Source organism: Lepisma saccharinum, chromosome 3 (genome assembly GCF_977018435.1).
Source record: "Lepisma saccharinum chromosome 3, izLepSacc3.1, whole genome shotgun sequence".
Lineage (NCBI taxonomy): Eukaryota > Metazoa > Arthropoda > Insecta > Zygentoma > Lepismatidae > Lepisma > Lepisma saccharinum.
In genome coordinates, this window is record NC_139231.1 from 57,965,568 (window position 1) to 57,986,983 (window position 21,416).

The 21,416-nt window shown below is 37.9% G+C and overlaps 1 protein-coding gene across 11 annotated transcripts in view; it reads left to right on the forward strand.

Moving 5' to 3' along the window:
• The window catches only part of LOC145985065 (uncharacterized), a 353,116-nt gene that overhangs the window by 159,450 nt on the left and 172,250 nt on the right, over positions 1–21,416 (forward strand). For all 11 annotated transcript variants that reach the window (XM_083118625.1, XM_083118626.1, XM_083118627.1 and 8 more), the window contains 3 exons: positions 839–982; positions 14,326–14,601; positions 18,802–18,905. In XM_083118625.1, coding sequence (XP_082974751.1) covers positions 839–982; positions 14,326–14,601; positions 18,802–18,905 — 524 coding nt within the window. The remainder of the gene's footprint in view (positions 1–838; positions 983–14,325; positions 14,602–18,801; positions 18,906–21,416) is intronic.

The following is a 21,416-nucleotide window of genomic DNA, read 5'->3' on the forward strand; positions in this document are numbered from 1 at the left end:
AAATTTGTTAGCCTATTTTTAATCATCATACACGTTTTTATTTTTTCTCCATTTCTATCCTTGGCAGTGTGTGTTGGATGATGACACATGCTAGAGTTGTAATGGTATGTTTAATTTTTTCCTGTTTTTTTTTTTAATGTGAACAAGCATGCTCTACCCTGTGGTATAATTTATATTAATATTGGAACTATTGGCAACTCTGTGTGAAGACCAATAATAAATACTGTTTGCATGGAATTTCATGAGCTAATTCCAGTTCTTTAAAAACATTTGAGAGAAATATAATAGTTATGATATCACTGTGTCTATAGATGAATTAATTTAACAACACTTAGAAGGTACAAATAAAACTCCCTTTAGCCCATGTTACTATACTTCTTAAAAGTAAAAATGTACTGTATGTAGATAAAATTAATAGTAAAAAATACTAAATACATACATATTTCAAATTTTCACAGACTAAATATATAAAGAAAACATTTAAGAACCCAAACTTTAAAATTTGTGTCCAATCCAGAAAGAAAGTATCATAATCATTCATACCCCTGAAGAAGAAAGTAGTTATTTTTATAGTTGGAAGGAAGTTTACTTTTGCTCTGAACCCATACTATTCAATTGCTTGGTTGATAAATTCAGTCTTAAGAAATGTTGCCTGTAGATTAAACACTCAAATATGATTTATATTCTTTATTTCGTGCAAGCATAGGTTTGAGTAAAAGAAGATCTGTCTACTTTTTACCTTAGTCATGTTTTTGTCTTCTTATTTTATTCTAAGTATAGAATTTAAATCAACTGGTGTGTGTTGTTGATATTATTAATAATAATATTATTATTATAGGTGTCTCCAAGAGATGAACTACCATTGGACGTGTGCCTCTCTTGTCTTAAAATGCTGAATGTTTGCCATGAACTTGTAACTGGCTGTGTGAAAGCTGATGAGAAGCTAAGGAGTGCGTTGAAATCAAAACGGCCTCAAGTTGAGGTAAGAGCATTATGGACATTTTTTCCAAGACAGGTGACCTGAAGTAGTTGTTTTTATTTTTTACATTCAAGGTGCAATTGAAAAGTTGAGGTCGGGTGTGGAGTGATGAAAGAGTTCAAACTAAACTTGAAGACAAGTTAACCTTGCAGCAACTTTTGGCAGAAGCAAGAATATAAATTGGAAGCTCCATCTAAGAAGCACGCTTTCAGTAAGAAAAGTATGTTTGTTAAAGCTTAATGCACCCGAAACAATTTTTTAGGAAGTTATTTATTTCTCCATCATTTCTTGCACGACATCTATGGATCAGGGCGGCGACACCTGGAAAACTGGGAAAAATCAGGGAATTTTGCCTTTATCGACAAATGATACTTTGAACTGTGGGTCATTCCATGTCAAATCAACCAATTTTTAAAAAAATGGTTGCATGACCATTTTAGAAATATTTCATTTTTAGTACATACATTTGTACATGTTTCTAGATATCAAAATCAATGTTCAAAAAAGTTTATTGTTTTTAGTTCTCCTGGGGCAGCCATCTTTTCCAACATGGCGCATGGCTTTTTTGCTCATGTAGCAGTATACAGAAACCTCAATATCTCAAAAACCATTAAAGCTAGAGACCTGAAACAAAATTCATTTTGTAGCTAATGAAGTATACTTCCTATGATATTCAGGTATGTTTTGCTTGAAATTGCATCGTAAGTACGAAAATTATGGTGGAAAATGGGGTAACAATAGTTAAAAAATTGCATTTTTAAGCCCAATTTTTTTAATGAAGGGGTTAAGTCTAAGGCTTGATTTTTTTTTCATGTGTAGACCTACCTGCAGGGTGTCCGTAAATAAAATATCAGTGCTTAGAAATGCACCCCTTTTTTACAGCATGGGCTCAAACATGGCCGTTCATTGAATTTTGACTGTTTTTGGGGTTAAATATCTCAGATGGGTCCTCTTCAAAAATTCTGAAATTAGGCACAAAGGAAGCCCTTCATGAACCCAACTCACAGTAAAAATCTCAACTTTTAGATTCAACTCGTTTTGGTCAATATGAGGTAACGTATGTCACCTAATTTCTGACGTTGCAAAGTAAGGTTAAACTACAGAGTGTCCGAAAAGTCACGCAACCTGGTGTTTACGACCGTATAACGGAATAGCGAAACGGAATGAGAAGAAACGCTTTCTGCCAAAAGAATGCCCTGTATATTGGGAAAATTTAGAGAGACAAACATATGTAAGAACATGCATGTTTTAATAACAAATAAGCAAAGTGTTGCCAAAGGTGGAAAAAAAATATTTGCAAATTGTATGTATTGATGCACAGAACTCACTGAGGTAAATTATTGCAACATTTCACAATACCAACGAACAATTTGGATGGCCATCTATTGAATTTGACAGAAAAAGAACTTTGACGAAGTTTCAAAAACATTGCAGAAGGGAATAAATGGGCTGTTCCAAAAATCGATGTTTTCACAATATTACGAGGGACACTGGCAACACTGGTGCTGTCACGTGTCACTAACAGACGTGTTTCACCTCAGGCTATCACACTAAGGCACTTTTAACGACAAAGGAGAAAGTTGGTTATTCTCGAACATATGCAATAAATTACATACACCTTGCAACCCTGAAATGTGGGTATCCCTAAATGCTTCTCTTACACAAGAATACGACGATGTTCGGATATATTCTTCAACAATAAACACTCTTTCCTGTGTAGAATATGGCATTTTAAAAACACACACAAGACGTCAGGATAAATAGACACAATCTGGAATGCCGTTTGCGGCAAACAGCAACCACCTAAGGCACAGAAAACATAGCAATTGATACACGTTCTTCTGTACCCACATTTCAGGGTTGCAAGGTGTATGTAATTTATTGCATATGTTCGAGAATAACCAACTTTCTCCTTTGTCGTTAAAAGTGCCTTAGTGTGATAGCCTGAGGTGAAACACGTCTGTTAGTGACACGTGACAGCACCAGTGTTGCCAGTGTCCCTCGTAATATTGTGAAAACATCGATTTTTGGAACAGCCCATTTATTCCCTTCTGCAATGTTTTTGAAACTTCGTCAAAGTTCTTTTTCTGTCAAATTCAATAGATGGCCATCCAAATTGTTCGTTGGTATTGTGAAATGTTGCAATAATTTACCTCAGTGAGTTCTGTGCATCAATATACACGATATGCAAATATTTTTTTTCCGCCTTTGGCAACACTTTGCTTATTTGTTATTAAAACATGCATGTTCTTACATATGTTTGTCTCTCTAAATTTTCCCAATATACAGGGCATTCTTTTGGCAGAAAGCATTTCTTCTCATTCCGTTTCGCTATTCCGTTATACGGTCGTAAACACCGGGTTGCGTGACTTTTCGGACACTCTGTACATTCCATACTTTGAATAATGAAGTCTTTTCTTTTTTTAAATTTGGGTTAAATAAAGGCTCAGAAAATATAGTAACATAAGGTTTTAATACTTGACTTACCATAAATTGAAATTACAAGGTATGACAATTGAAAATTTGGGAAATTTCATTGCAAAAGGTTTGATTTATTAGGTACCCATGACCAGTTGGTGTTGTCAGCTCCAGTTTCCTATTCATTCTCTTTGTTAAATCAGGCAGGATTCTTTGTTCTTTCACTAAGTTCCTAAGTAAATTATCAGAAACCTTCAGTTCATCACATATTTTTTCTTGACTATGTGGTAGCAATCAAACTGATGATTCTGACCTTTTCAACATTAGTTTTTTGCTCATTTACATTTTTCTTCTTATTTCCATCTGCGAAGTTTCATTTATTAGGTACCCACGACCAGTTGGTGTTGTCAGCTCCAAAGCTGAGCTTGCCTCATATTTTTATCAATGTAGCAGTACATGCAGCTTAAGATAGGCAGTGGCATGCCCAGGAATTTCGAAAGGGAGGGGAGGGGGTTACATATACTTTTTTAGTATACAGTCCTGTTTTTGCCACATTATCCTGCCTTTGTCGTAATTGTTTATGGAATACTAGGCCAAAGGTATTTATGCACATGTCATGTAGACAAAGAGTGGAGCCTTCTGTACAACAGCGTCGCTGTGAAAACACATGTCCTGCCAGAAACTGCTTCAGCTGAAGGAAGGTATGGAAGTCAGTACATGTGAGGTCAGACCTCCCACCTGAAATGATGCAAAAGATCACGAGCCTTCCGTGAATTGTCTGACCATATTGTCCAGTCCTTACACCTCACACAATTACAGGTGGATCTGTGCAGGCGGGAGACTGTAGGAGAGCTGCCATCTTTCTCCTAGTGCTGTTATAAATTGACTCCCATGAGAAAAGGTGCACCTGTAAGTTCTTGGAAATTCAAAGCTAGGGTAATCTCCCAAGAAGACTTAGGTGGGCAGGCCATGTGGCACGAATGGGGAAGGAAAGAGGAGTTTACAGGATTCTTGTTGGGAAACCTGATGGTAAGAGACCTGTAGGAAGGCCAAGACGAAGATGGAGGGACAACGTTGAGATGGACCTAAGGGAAATCGGTAGGGATGGAAAAGAGTATATAGAACTTGCTCAAGATAGGGAAAGATGGAAGGCCTGTGTTGCTGCAGCCATGAACCTTCTGGTTTAAGAGGGCTAGGGAGTTAGTTAGTTAGTTAGTTAGTTAGTTAGGGTAATCTCCCAACAACTACGGCCATCAGTACTTACTTTCTGGATTCCCCTCGTATATACACTTATGAATTCTGTTATCAACAGCATGTTTCTGTTTTAATATTTGATTAGCTAAATCAGATGCATGTACAATGCTTTAGACTAACCTTCTCTAAATTGTTTGTATTCATTTTTTTAATTTGTCGCCAGCAATAATGGTAACTTTGTGTTGTCAGTTTCACAGTACTCGGATATACTGTAAATGTTTCTACTTAAAAGGTCCCATTGATAATGTTAGGAAATATGACCTGCTTCACTTTTGGAATATATAGTTACAAGAAGCAGTTTTAATCAGGGTTGGTATGTTTAAAAGAGTTGAAACAACCTGTTTTAAACGTTTGAAGCACATGACATTGTTTTTTTTTACAGTTGTTCAAAACTTTTACAACACTGTTTTAAACTTTTTTTAATGTGCTTCTTTGCATGTTTTTTGAGTTTGTCTTTCAGCTCATGTAATTTTGTTTTTGCACAGAAATTCAGTGGATGAAAATATATATGAAGTTAACAAAGAAACGCATCGTAATGAGTAGGGAATGGATTTTAAGGTGTAGCATCTTTCCAAAAATATATCTGTTTTAATACCGATCATTTGAGAGATGTATTTTAAGACATGAAATCAAGTAAAATGAAAACACTGGTTGCACCTTTTTGTACCTTTACGTGAGATTAGCACATTTATCCCCTATTTGCCCTTTCTTTGATGCTTCAGCACCTTTTTCCTTCCATTTCTTATTGTTTTGTTTAAAAAATAGAAAAAAATAAAGGATTTTCACTCTTCTTGAGCAGCTACATAAAATCCTATACAGTCAACTCTCGATTCTACGACCCCGGGTATAACGACCCTTTTCCCGGGAAACGTGAAAAATTTAGAAAAAATTGGAAAAAAAGTTGAAAAATTGAAGGAAATCGGCCGAAAAATGCGTTGTTTTTTCCTCCACTCATTCCCTTTACGAGCGCTCTACCGCTCACAATTGGGTCTGAACTAAAAATAGACACCACCACACCGTGCTTGAGTGATATCCAATAGCACTTGACCTCTGCCCTCCCCTCCCTCAAGCGCACCCATGTTACCCCGCACCCGGCAGCCGCTACCCAAGGCACCAGGCTTGTTTTGCCGCCCTTGCTCTTGGATAAGCGAGAAGAGAAGATCGAATGTGCTTGTATGTTATTTTAAATCGACTTGACTTGTTTCCTTGTCCTAAGAGCTGCTGAAAACTCGCGGGGGAGGGAGGGGGGAAATAACTGCTGGACTTGCAGTCTTTGCCAATGTGTATGGCAGGTCAAGCTCTTTCATCGATAAATACACCACCTTGAGAGATAAGATCGCAGGAATGTTCGAAAATACAGATGTGTGACACCGGGAAGTCTGGCCCATCTGTCCAGCTCTGACCTAGAGTTCAGTAGGTTCCCGTGAGTGAGCAACTCTCGGCCTTGTAGCCAACAACTTCTGGTAACTGCTTTCATTCAAAATGTGTTCTTTGTTCCCTGCAACACTTAATAAAAAAGCGAAACTGTTAGAGATAATCAAAACCACATAGGTGAACTAAAGATCGTCAACCCGCTTAAGGCGTTGTCATCCAGGTTTCCACAAAAGTTTACTTCGATCTTACGTGCATCATAACTCCCGTTTTCCTAATTGTGTCGATGTTGTAATATCTGCCAAAAAAGTGTTCCGTTTGCTGACTGACTTCTCCCTCTTTTCCTGTCAGCAAACGTAAGGGGGGGGGGGTGCGATGCAGATTGTTTCAGCCACGATTTTTTCTTGCTGATGCAGGCTGATTACAGGCGAGGGTGGAAAAGGACCCACCCCTCTTCCTTTCCTTTGACGTCTAAAATGAGGCAACCAGTTCTGGATATATTCTTGAAAATGAACAAAAACCATAGAACAAGTAAAAAAAAAAAAAAAAAAAAAAAAGAATGACCCTCCCCCTTTCCCCAGCTCATTCTCCGCCACTGGTGTGCACGGCAATGTTGATAATTGCAGAATTCAGGTTGTTTTTTTTTTTAATGCTGTTGTCTGCATAGGAAATATTGCCCGTATTATTGTCTGTTGCATGGTAAAACGTAAATCAAGGGTCATTTCTTTCTTCTTTACACTGCTGTTAAAAGTTCCGTCTTGGACAGTTGCGTTATCTTTAAAATGCTGGGATTATTTTTCTCTTCCGCCACTTGTTGCTCGAACTGCCACTTGTTGCGCGAACTTCCAGCCCGTCTCCTTGTTTTTACGATGCAGCTGGCGCCAGTGTTTTGTCTAGCGTCTGCTTATGATGACTCATCCAGCGCAAACAATCTGCAACCGCTTTTCTTCAGAACCATTCATGTGGGAGAAAAAAAAGTGCTCAATGTAGGAATGGTCGCTGAGACCCATTAAAAAGACATTATTCAAGGATAAAACGTTTGGAGGGGTGGGTGTTTCACATCGAGAATATACCTAAATCCAACATTAAATTGTCGTCGATTAACGATTAACGTGAGAGTAAATAAGGATCTACCATTTTGATACGTGAAAATGCGCAGTTTCATAAAGCTTGTTTTCAGTTCATTTATGCTGATGGGCTAATCGGGACTAAATATACAGTTTAAAGTGAAATTCAATTCCAAACCTGAATGATTATCGACTGCGACGCTTGTTTAATGTGTCCTAGAATACACATTGGATGAAAAAAACATCGCAATCGCAAGTTGCGCGTTTCCTTTTTCACGCTGGATTACAATGCAAGTCAAGGAAGGAGTTTGGTCTGCTCCCTTGAATGGGGGAGGGGGGTGAATGAAGTTGGTTGAAGCAAAGAAAAGTTACTTTTTTTACGATGTATTTTACACAGCCGAACCAGAACGAAAATTACACCCTGCCTTTATTTTTTTTGTCTGGTACCTAGAGAGGTTGTGTTGTTTCTCCCGAGAGATCTAATCTTACCAGTTAATCTTGTAACAGACAATGCTCCAGTAAACCCGTATAAAATCCAACATTCATTCTGCCCGATTATCTCCAGACTTTTGCTAGCACCAGTCTGACTGGTGTCAAGATTCTTCGAGTTTTGTTTGCAATAAGCGAGAGATTGTTTTCCTTTCCATTGGTCTCAGTGCAAACAGGTTTCTCATGAACTAGAATTGTAACAATTTCCTGGAAAAGCAACGACTGTGCACAATTACAACAAAGTATATTGAAGGGGGCTCAGGAAACTTAACCAACTTACTTTCCACATGCTTTTTTATTAATTCCATCCATTTCATTACAATTTCCCCATCATTTTTGTTCATTTTCTCTCCCCAGTTTATACATATGTTCTTTGTCTCTGCACAAAAATGGAAGATTTCAACTTGCCAGATGAGTTACAGGAGAAAGGGAAGGTCAGTGCCACCAGAAGGAGGAGGGGAGGGAAGACAAGAAGAGTAGGTTACAGGATGGAGGGGAGGGGAGAGAGAAGACAGCTATGACACCTGCAAGGTGGAAAAACCACTTTACCTAGGAGGAAATAAGGGCAAATATTCGTTCCTTAGAAGTGTAGAGTGACTAGCCATGTGAGGTTGTGTTGTATGTATATTTTGGTGTAGCTTGAAAAAGTTCTGGGAAACCAGAATGAAAAAAATAACCAGTATTATGGTTAATGAAAGGTACATTCACCTTTCTTTTTCATATTGCCTTTCCTTTTTTTAACAAAGTTTACATTCCTTGTATGTATTATCTAAGGCATATTGTTTTGTAGACTCCAGCATAGCCAAATAGTTTTCACTCTTTCCTTTGGTGTGAGCAGTGTCAGCTTCAATACCTGGTGGGAACTCATAAACTTTACCCTGCATTCACAGGACATTTCAGGTGCTACAATGGAAGCTCGATTTTACGATTTTGGGGGGACCAAGCTGCAAAAACATAGAATGCGAGAAAATATAAAATTGAGGAAAATTTCTTCGACTTTTTGCTATGTTAGGACTATGAAGATTGAATGTACGAGTATAGTAAAAAATAATAATAATAAACCAAACTTTTACAGTAACATTTATTGCACATACAATGCACCCTTGTACAGAATACCACCTTCAAAGTAATGACCTTGGGCAGTGACACACTTCTGCCAGTGTTCATACCACTTGTCAATACAGCACTGGAGACCATCTTTTAGAGCGCGTGTTGCATACATCTTGACTTTTTCAGTTGAAGTGAATCTCCGCCCTTTGAGCAACTGTTTCATCTTCGGAATGAGGTAGTAATCAGCTGGGGCTAGATCTGGGTAATATGGAGGCTACGGAAGGATAGGAATGTTGTGCTTTGTGTTAGATATTTGTTCACCTTGAGCGACTGGTGAAGGAGCCAGTTCTTGTTTTGCCACAAATGAGGCCTTTTCCGATGTATTGCATCTCAGAGACGACAAAGAATTGAAACATACGTATCCCAATTGACGGTTCGACTTTCAAGAAGGAATTCAAAATCCACCTATCCCTGGATATCGAAGAAAACTTCGAGCGTAACCTTTTCCTTGGCTCTGTCTGCACAAAATAATTTTTTGTCTGGGTGATGAGGATGATTTCCATGTCAACGAGTGTAGTTTCTATAGTGTTTTGTACAGGAAACACCATGTCTCATCACCTGTAATCACTGTTCAAAAGATCTAGATCCTGGTCAACCCTGTCAATCATTTCTCAACTGACTAGTGCGTGCTCCTCTCGTTGCTCATCGGTTAACTTCTTGGGAACAAAGTGCTCACACACACGTTGCATCTGCAAATCATTCGTGAGGATAGTGTGAACCAATCCATGAGAGAGTCCTGTCTGTTTACCAAGTCATCTATCAACTGTCGGCGGTTTCGACGGACCTCTTCCTGAACTCTGACAATTATTTCTTCAGTTTTTGCTGATCTCTGTTTTCCTGGATGTGGATTATCTTCGGTGGACATGCGACCACTTGGGAATTGCTTGTGCTATTTGTGAACTTGGCTCTGTGACATTGCTTCCTCCCCGTATGCTTGGTGTAGCAGAGTAATGGTTTCCATAAATGTCTTACCCAGTTTTACACAAAATTTGATGGTTACTTGCTGCTCTTGAAGCATCATCTTACCACCCGACAAACTGCGGTATCAGCACCAGATAGCCTTCGCCGTAACGTGTTTACCGTGAGAGCTGCGCGAACGAACTGTCTGCTACACATGTCATAGAGGCTGACACACCATTCTCTGCCGAGGTGCAGATCCCAATTTTCGATTCATCTCCCCCCCTCTTAGCATCACGTGTTCTACCCTGCTCGCCCACCTTCGCCATTGTTGCCAAGATTCATTGATTTTCTGGACACACTTGCGCAAACATAATTGAAAACAATTAAATAGCGCTCCAGCTCACGGTTCACACCGTTCGACAGGAACGTTAGCATGACGTAGTGGTTGCGTCTTCTATGCAGTGCTTGTGCGTTGGCTAGCTAGTAACTAGTGTTGCCATCTGTAATAATGAAGCACTATTTCTATAATGGAAGAGGAAAGGCAAAGTGAGGGTGAATTTTGTTGGATTGGAAGCACCATATTATTATTATTATTTTAAGTATAGGTGTGTTTCACCTATGTCACAAACTGTTGAATTGTGTGATTGAGCAGCCATGATGGAGGCTAGTTCTTGTAAACATACGGAATTCAAGCAGGCAGCAGGTGGTATATTTGAACGTTGTTTATGATGGTACATTGTGCAGTATCCGGTTGTTCAAACAGAAACTCACGTTTATCGTCGAATTTTCCAAGAAAGGTGGTGCGCTTCACAGCACGGGATGTGCAAGGACTCGATAGGCTAATAGTTGATCAGATGACGCCGTCTGTGGTTGGTGAGAATAAATTGTACTAAGATTAATAAACAAAGCAAATATTACAGTGTGTGTAGTGAACATTTCCTCTCAGTTAATTTCATATATCACCTTTCTCTGTGACTTTTAGTACAAATGAGTCGGACTGGTGTGTTTAATCATACGTACAAGTAGCGTTTCCTTGTTTTTTTGGTAGAAAGGTGCTGATACTTCCGATAAGTATGGCAACAAAAATGATAACATGCGAAGTTAAACTCATCTTGATAATTGTACGTTTGTACTTCATTATTAGGGAGACAAATTTATGGTAAATAAAAACTGAGGAGAGCGGTAGTAAAATGTTAGATCAGCGGTATATACCAGTGGTGGGGGAAAAAAAATTGGCACACACTTTTTCATCATGAGAGGAAACAATATACAAAAGAGCTATAAATTGATAAACTACTTCATTTTTATATACTGTCCAACCAAAAAGAAAACATCAACACAAAATCACTTCATTTCTAAATTGCATATTCGGGGGAAGAAAGGAATGCAGCTTGACAGGGAGCGAAGTTTTCGAGCTGAGATTATGTGCATGGGAAATCCCAATTTGCAGTGTCTTCCTGATGTGATCGGAGATAAAACGTTCTTCAGCTGCAAGTGGTAGGAAACTTTAGGCAAACGTTTCATTACAAATCGACAGTTTGCGTGCACAACCTCGATTGCCGGTTTTTGCATGTTTTCTACTTAATTTGATGATATTTCACTGTTATTTCGCGAAAAAGCGTTCATTTCGTGGAAAAGCACACATTTCGCATTACTTCACGAATAAAACTCATGCATATTTCATCATTGGGGGTGTAGTTACGTGCAGAATGTTCAAAATTGCATCTTTTTTTTTTTTTTTTTTTTTTTTCACATTTCGCGATTTCGTGCATCGCGAAAATTCAATGTCCCTACATCATTTACATTTCTCTCGTTAACACAAACTGTTATTTATTGTTATCCGATTCATGAGAAAAGGTGCTTGTAGTAGGCTGTATTGCACCATTGCATACTGTCAGAAAAAGCACTGCTTGGTTAAAATTAATAATATATCAAAGTATCCCAAATTTATTGATTGATTTGGTTTATATAGGGTGTTCCATATAGGATGCTGAATTAGAAAATTAAATAAAAATAGCGAAAATATCATGAAAATAGCTACATTTGTGTATATGTAAGCAGTAACATCTCCCATTTATGTATGAAAGACAAAGTCAGACATATATATATCTACCCCTACTAAGTCTGCATGCATTTATACGCTCCACAAAATTATTGATAACCCTCTCGCAGATGTCTGTCTCGATGCCTCCAATCACCCATATGATTTCCGCCTTCAGTTCCAAAGGGGTTCGTGGTTTTTTGGCATACACCTGTGACTTCACAAACCCCCATAAGACGAAATCCTGGTCACTGTGCAAAGAGGTCACTGTCTGCATTTGCACTTTCACCACTTTGGTAAAATGTCTTCACAATGAGAACATGTTGCTCAATCGTAAACTGTTCCATATCATAACCACAACAAACGAGTCAAAGCAATTGAGGCTACATTAATCGGCATGACAACAGATACCAACATTGGTAAGAACAGGTCTGCCAACCTCAAGACAAAACAATAGCACTTGATTCAAATTCGGCATCCTATGCAGAACACCCTTTATTACTTTGCTTTTATGCCACTTTGGCTAATCGCGAAGATGAGTATGAGTGACGATATGATGAAGGGACACTCACAAAGAACACCCACGCCCAGGCTGGAATTTGTGGCACCGTGTGTTATCAACTCTGCCACGGCCACCATATCCTAGATTTTTAAGTAAAGCAAGGAGTGAAAGTACTATTTTCGAGCAACATGCATTTGAAATTACAGCTCTTAAACAAACATAATGATAAAAAGATACAGTGACGATAATGGTAGATAGAGCCTTGCAATTTACAATTAATTTGTACTGGATGTAAATAAATCAAACAGAATCCGAACCAAAAATAAATTTAAAAACAAATCGATTCCAGGTAGCTGGATCAAGTGAATAAACTACAGTTAGCCAAAGTTTTATGCCCCTTCTCATTTCGTTATTGTCCAGTTCATGTGGATCTATACACCGTAAAAGAACTTCATTCTTCTTCATATCTTTTCTGTCGACTGCGCCAAGATTTTGAACATGTGGAAAATTACAGCTCTATCCAGATTGCACAACATTGTTATTAGTTGTATTCAATGTTAGCGACATTTTACACAGCACTAACAGCAAACGCACAGTTGGTGCAGATGTAACGGTGGGTATTTCCTTGCAGACGATAAACAAATTTGGCTGCAAAGATGACGGCTGTGGGAATCCTGAAACCCACCTATTTGACCAGTTTGACGAGGTGTGCATGTATTGCGTGTGTGTATGTGAAAGTGCATGTGTTTTGGTTAGTGAACGTTAAATTCCATAATGCCTCCAGTACTATTGTTCATATTTCATTACTTTAGAATTGCTCAAAAGAAATAAATTATGTGGATGCACGAGCATTTCAACTCTCGGCTCCGCATGTGTTCTTGTAGGGATTGTATGAAGGAAGCCGTTATTTTTGTTGCTTAATGCGATGCATATTGTTTTCTTTCATAAAATTGACATGTTTTGATGGGTGACAAGTTCATAACAATAGAAGAAGCCACGCAGCTTATCACCTGGTGGCAATATATGAACTTGTTATTCTTGTTATTGTTGTGTAAGCCGGCATAATTTGTAAATATACAACAAAGGCAGCCGGCTGTTGCCCATCAGAGAAAGGCAATAATACTGCTTAAGGAGGAGTGTTTGTGGTCCAACTGCCTAGTTTAACACGTTCGCAGGTTTCTAGCTCTCAAACCAGTGATAGTGTCAGTCTTGTATCACATGTTGTTGCAGTTCCAGTACTAGTGTGGACGGGCTTATTGGGAGTGAACAGTTAAAATGCCACCAGGTCCATTAATGTAATGGAAAAATAATACATTGTTTACTTTATTTGAAATCACACAAGTAATGAATCACTATGAAGAAGTCTTCTTTGCATCATTTTGGGTAATTTTACGCATGTGTTAGTCCATATTTAACGAAGTTTTAGTCGTTTGTACATATAAAGACACTTGTTAGTACATATTAATCCCAGCTCAGGTTATAATGCATAGCATTTCAACCTCAACGTTAGGTAGTTGAGTTCTCTAATTTCCTTGTTCTATGTAACAGCTGTGCCTCGGTGCAATCTAGCGATTTTTCTATCGAACAGATTAGCAACACAGGTTCTCGTGTTGTGTTGCGCCACGTGCGGCAGAGACTCATGGTTCAGACTCTACCACATCAGCTAACCCTCTGCGCAGCCACAGGCCAGTCATTGCAGATACAACACCGTGGTGGCCTAGGTTCGGTTTATTTTTTACTGTACTGGTATAATGAGGGAAAATGTAAAATCCAGGAATGTAAATGAAAAGACAAAGTAACAGGCTCCAACTCAAAAGCCAGATGCAACTCTATGCATTGACCATGTGTCACAATATTAAAAATGCACTTTGCAAGCTCTGACTCTCTGAGGGCTCTTGCACCTCAGACTTTAGTTTTATTATATTGTTTTGTTTGGTTCATTCAAGAATATAAACTACTCTAAACAACGTGTCCATTGTTTAAAGCATAAATGATATCACCTCCTTTCTGACATCTTCCTCAGGCATGTACTGTTCAAAACTTCTACATAGAACGAGTATTTGAACAAAACCAATAAGTTTCCAGCCAACCAATCTTGCATGTGTACAAAACTTGTAAGAAATATACCTGTGAAATTTTGTTGCAGTTAAGTTACCATGTTGATTGAATATATTCTTTCTCATTTTCCTTTTAGGCTGATGAAGATGATGATCATAATACCGACTGGTTAGACATGGGTGGAATGGAAGACATAGAAGTGGATGAACAAGCTCAAAGTAAAGCCGATGTGTCATCACTCGATAGAATCTCTATAAAGGAGGATGTCCCTTCTTTTTGTACCCCTTTGGTGGTGGGGGATGTTACGGGGAGTTTTGTGGAAGTGGTTATCGGAAATGCAGATGAGGATACTACAGCAAATCAAACTCAACAGGAAGAAACTGTTGCAGCAGGTCTCCGTAAACTCAGAAAGGTAAGCTATTTAACACACTTAAAACATCAAGTTTAGCCACCAAGTCATTCCATATCAATTGAATGGGTATAAGGGGTGACCTTCTACCCAAAAGTCAACCTCACTTTCCTGTAGTACAGCCCAGGAATTGCTTCTTGCAGGCCAACGAGAGACTAGCACCTGAATCCATGGCCAAGATAATCATCTGCGAGTTGTGTTGTCCTTGTGTGGGCAGAGTGTCCTTTTACAGCCTCAGTTTGTAATAGGTACAGAGACTTGGTATTATACATGATTTACAGGAAAGTCAGAATATAAATATATTTTACTGAACACAAAATTTAATATAGAGAGATTTGATAATAGATTTTCAAAAGGTAGAGGAGTATTTTCTTTTTTGCTTCATGTACGTGTTTGTATAACAAAGTCAAACATTGAAAATAATATTATACTATTATGTTCTATTAAAAACACATACAGAACTACTTTAGTTATGTGAATAGGCTTATACTACATAGATACATTTAATAAGCCTACCAAAATATCAAAACACTTGGAAGGAACTGCCCATTCAAAAAAGCCAGCTTTTTTTAAGAACACTGTTTATGTCTAGCTACGAATTTCACATTGTAGATTGTATTTTATATTTAGAAATGAGCCGGACCCTGTGGCCGAATTGTTAGCACATCGCGCTGCAATGCCAAGGGTCCCGGGTTCGAATCCCGCTCGGGCTTGCTTGTTTGTGAATATCCATTCATCAATTTCATCATTTCGTCACTCATCCCCATCTTCGCAAATTAGCCAAGAGGCACAAAACGTGAAGTAAAATAAACTAAATAAAAATAAAAAATAAAAAAAATATTTAGAAATGAGTGTCTATTTTACAGTAGGGAGATAAACAAAAACCATGGAACAGAAAAAATACTGCCAACTCCTGTATTTTCATTGATTTGAGACACTTTTTTGAAAAAAGTCTAATAAAGCCAAACCAAAAGAGACGTGGAATAATCTCCAAAAAAGCTGGTTTTTTTTTTTTTCAGACTACTTCCAACTCTAACAAGAACTGATGGACATTGTCTCGTTTTCCTCCTGAAAACGTGGGCATTTTAAAAGAGACAGTATGGAAATGTTTACCTCAATGCCACATGAATGTTCTTGATGTCCTTAAGATTCATCGGAATTGTTGTGACAGTGTGAATCAGCTATTGCATCGATTCAAGTAGCCTGTATTTGCCTACTTAAAGATCTGGTAATTACTCGCCGATTGATGTGGGAAAGGGGGCTAGACGAAACAGCTAATGAATGAAGTTCATCAAGGGTGCGATTAAGTTCATCCTCGACTTCATTGAGCATTCATTGCTTGGCAATGGAAATAGATATGCCAGTTTTGGGAAGGGTGATTAATGCCAATGGAAAAGAAATGTTTGAAACTGAGAAGCTAAGCCTCCACCACTTAAGTCACCTATCTTACCATCGTCGATAGAGCACTTTCACTTCAGGAAAAATAGAAGAATCAGATGGTATTAACTGTTTACTGGGCTAAACAAAGAATAATAGGAGGAGAAGGGTAGGTAGCTGAGGGATGTGCCAGCACTTACCTCTGCTTCCTGGCGGTGGCACTGGCTGCTACTCTCAAAGATGCACTTAGATATTTGTAACTAAGAGGAGGAATGCTACAGGACACCCTTCCCTTATATAGCAGCCAGTTCAGCTGTACTTTATAATGCCCATTTCCTGTGGAATTCTCCTATGCAAGTCTGAGCATTCCAGGAGATAGAGGAAACCAGACGTGATCTACACCAGGAATCAAACGTTCTGCACCCGCATTCCTAGCTATCTATGCAAGACAGGAGTGTGCAGGGTTAAAAAAGGAGTAGGGAGAGTAAGGGGTGTGGCAGTATTTTCTCAGGAATATACTTATGAAATGCCAGAAGGTAATATATATTACATATCTTCAGTAAAAAACATACCCGGAATTTGGCTGGTAAAAGTCCCACATTGGAGGTATCGAGAATTCATTTTGTCTGTAGGATGGCAGCACTGTACTGAGTGACACCACAGAGGGGTAGAGTGATCTATCCATCAGTTTGTGCACAGCAGCTGTTTACGTTAGTTGTGTTGATGAGTGTCCTGCGATTTGCAGAATGGAGACAAATATCGAGCAAAGAATTTGTATGAAATTTTGTGTTGCCAATGGACGGTCATGTGCTGAATCGTTGAAAATGCTACAAAAGGCCTTTGGTGATTCGTGTCTGTCGAAAACACAAGCGTATGTATGCATGGTACAAGGCTTTCAAAGAAGGCTGAGAAGTTGTTGCTGATTTCCCCCATTCTGGTTGACCTTCCACGTCCACGACTGACGAAAACATCTGAAAAATCAGGACAATGGTGCTTGAAAACCAGCATGTGAGTGTGAGAGAGGTGGCTCGTGAGCTTGGCATATCACACATGTCCATTAACAACATTTTGACTGATGTGTTAGGAATTAAACACGTCGCGGCACAACCTTTTCCGAAGGAGCTGAATTTCCTGCAAAAAACACATCGCAGGGATGTTGCTGAAGACATGATTTCGTGAGCCTCGAGTGACTCAACCTTCTTCATGAAATGCATCATAACTGGTGATGAGACATGGGTGTATGAGTATGACATGCAGGCAGGTCAACAATCTATGGAATGGCACTTCGAAAATTAACCAAAACCCAAAAAACCACGCCAAAGTCGCTCAAAAATTAAGGTGATGCTCATTGTTTTCTTTGATTATCGTGGTGTTGTGCACTCAGAATTCCTTCCAGCAAGACAAACTGTGAATAAAGAGTTTTATGTGAACGTTATGAGGCGTCTGCGTGAGAGTGTTCGCCGTAAAAGACCAGAGTTATGGAAAACAATTGGAGTTTGCACCACGATAATGCGTTGTCGCAAATGTCGACTCTTGTTCGCAAGTTTTTGGCCAAAAACTCAACACACATCCTTGCCCAAGCCCCATATTCTCCAGATATGACTCCGTGTGTTTTTTCTCTTTCCGCGACTCAAGTTACCACTTCGAGGAAGGCGTTTTGAATCAATTGAATCCATTAAAGGAAATTTGCAGAAGGAACTCAGGGCGATGCTGTCTCCTGCGTTTGAAGAGTGGGTTAAGTGTTGGCATATGTGTGTTGCATCTGATGGGGCCTGTTTTGAAGGTGACAAAATAAATTTGATGATTAACTACGTACTTTGTGTTTTATTCACAAATTGCAGGTAGTTTTTGTACGTAGTAGTACATTCAAAGTCTTGGTTGATTGACTTTTTTGACACCCTGTAGAAGAAATCTTTTGGTTGCCACACCATGAAAAACTACTATTTCAAGATATGACATTACAAACCTCTAAACTCTTAACTAACACTGTAAGTAAAATGGGTTAGCTGTAATTGGTAAAAGGCCAAAATTTCCATTTTTTCCTAAGAAAAGCCAGCTTTTTATCGGAAGAAACATCCATTAAAAAACTGTTTTTTTTTGTAACTACTTCAGACAGATAAAATAAACTGTATTTTACATTTATTTTGTAATTGATGGCCCTTTCAAGTTTCCTTTTTTTGTCGCTGAATGACAAACTGGTCTTTTAACTGGTATTTTTCATAAACAATCATTTAGAAAAAAAAATTAATTCATACTTGTTCAGAATTTCATGAAGATTCCAAGTGTCACATGTGAAATTGAATCAGATCGTGAGTCTCGCACACAAAAAAGGAGGGGCAGGAAATTTACATGTTCTTATATTTGTCGGAAGATACCATGTGCCATATTTCATCCAAATTTGAAGTGGTAATGTGGACAGTGTGTACATAGGACTTAGGGGCTTGACCTCTCAGGTGGGTCTCTTTAGCATGCCTGAGTTAACATCCTAATAATAGTAATAATAAATTCCTTTCTTATCTCAATATCAGACATACGGGACTAACTCCCTTTCTTCACCTATTAATGTTAAACATTTAACGTGACAGAAAACAGTGTTCTTCCTTTGTTACATAACATAATGTTCGGTTACCTCCTTCATTTTCCCAAAAGTTAACTCTACATAGTAATTCCTAAATTTTGAAGCTTCAGTGTAGACCACTTGAAGCCTACAAGCTCTTCTACCAAAGGAGCATTAATTCTACCAAGGGTCAGTAATAATTTTAACTTCACATTATTCAATATTAAATTAGCAGAGTTGTAGGTCTTTAATCATTTCCATTTTTACAGTTGTTGCCTAAACAAGATGCCAAGGAGAAGAGTTCTACTGATTCCATTCAAAGCAAGAAGATTGTTGCAGTTCCTGGTACCAAGGCCCAGTCTGTGCTTAAAACGTATGTATTTATATGTTAAAACTTTCAACACCTTCAATGTTCACATATACACTGTTTCACAATGAGAAAAAGTACGTATAGATGGTTTGTTCCATTATGATGTTTCAGCCTTGTTTCTTAGTTCTTCAGGTTGACCAAGAAGTTTAAGACCTTAAAAAGAAACCCTCAACATCGGTCAAAGAATAAAGGATCCCCAGTTTCTAACCCAAGTTACAGTGTGCATGCATCATTGTGTGTTGTGTCAGCACCCATTTCATTAGTTCACAAGTGATCCTCATGGATGTCACATCCACATAGTGATATACGTATGTACTAGGGGCATGCATATTTCGTTTTTGAGGAAAAAATAGAAATGTCAAAAAACACGTAGTGTTAATATTTCATGTTTTTGAAAGGTGTGAGATGCATTTTGCTGCCATGTTTTGTCACGAAATAATGCGAAATGAATTGCAAAATGCGAAATAAACTTTTAAACACGAACTTTAGGGTTTATTTACCGACATGACACCTTCTGAGGTCTCAATTATCCTGTGAGTTATGCAATTCACATAAATTTCACCTCATTCATATATTGCATCACATAATTGGGGGATAGACATTTTCAAAATGTGTTTGATGATAATAGTAACAATAAATACCATATATTGTTTTCTCATTCCAGTATGTCATGTCTCCATGTGCATATAAATGAACAAAAATATACTTATCTGTAGTTGTCAAGAAGTGTGTTAATTGTTGTCATGTGAAAGTAGTTCACTTGAAACCCTGCACCCCAAAATGCATCATTTGGGTGGTTTTGTTTGAAACCAGCCATCCTCTAAAGCAGTGGTTCTTAACCTTTGGGAGACCGCTTGTAGTAAATTCTGATACAAACAAATTCATTTGTAAACACCTTTCTATTTCTTTGAAAGTTAATACTAAAATAAGTTTTAACAGGGATGTTACACATCTGGAAAACTGGAAAATGTCAGGGAATTGGGCTTGTCAGGGAACAAGTGGTTCATTTCCACTTCTGAATTTAGTTCTTGTGATTCGACTCCTCAAGAAAGATTCAGTTCAGAAAATTTGTTCCTCTCGTCCTTATGATTGTTAGTCTGGTACAAAATTATGGTTCCTTCGAATTTCGGTTCTGCATTTGTACGGATCTATCTTCTTGGATTTGTTATGACCAAGTTGTTCCAAATCTCTCAGGCAAGTTAGTTATGTCTAACTTCTAGAGTGACTTGTTCTTTTCAATAACGAGAAATAAAATAGCTTCCAACACTTGGTAGGAAGTTCCGTTCATTTTGTTCTGGTGAAATTGTTTAAGACCAGGATTCGGGGAGGCATGAGATTTATACATTTGACAAGCTACTCATGATGACGAGCAGACCATGCCAGCCATACTCAGAATTTCTTGCTTCAAAATGTGTTTGGACTGGGTGGTAATGAAATTTCTTTCTTAAAGGACATACCAGTGGAACCTGTTCTCTCTTCCTACATGAAGCAAAAGAGGGATGAGGTTAGTTTCAGATAGTTGAATGGTTTTGGATTAGCAATAATTGTATACTCCTTGAACAGAGGGAGGGACATTAGTTACGTGTGTTCATTGTGTTCACACACAAAATGTAAGATTCTAGACATGCAATTGGATTAAAATATTCATGATGAACTGATTTCATAGAATTATGAAGTACTTAGTTGTGTCTGCTAATAAATGAAAAAATAAAACTTGAATATGATGACATAGACTGAATACATGAAAAGTATTAACGAAATTGTGTTGCATGTGTGACACATTAAAAGCATAGCAAAGTTTTACTTCATTTGTCTTGAAGCATATAGGCTACAGATGCTAGTAATTTTTGTTGGTGAAATATGCAAATTATATGCATTCACAAACATTTAAACCTTAATGCAAGTAAAAACAATAATTATTTCCAGATTGATTCATTTTATTATGTACATGGAGTACGTAGGATCACTTAGCAATGTTGGTTTAATGCCGATAGTAATTTACGTTATTCTTCAAATTTTCACATGCTTTTGTGTGTGGAAGGAAACTTGTTCAAAGTATTTGGTAGAAGTTGGCCGTGAAACGATCACTTCTTGATCACTTGTACACTTTGAATGAGTTCATAAATACCTTGAAAGATATACACAAAGGTTAAGATATAACTTGTGTGTGTTTATATATTAGCAAAATAACAACGCAAGATGCAGTTCACTCTTTTCTGTATTCAGTCTTTGCTACACTCACACACTGCTATTTTTTTTTTTACTGTTTATTCTCATTGCTATAGCAATATCAGAATGTCAAATATTATATCATGTATACAGCATTTAGAGCAAATTAATAACAAAAATATAATTAACATTGTACAAGGTAATTATACATTTTGTAACTGTTAATAGAAAGTGAGTTGTCTAAAATGAAATTAATAATTTTAATAGACATACAATCATATTGTGCGGATCCATGGGACCATCATAATATTCCCCTCCTTCAGGAAAATGTAAACCACGGAACAT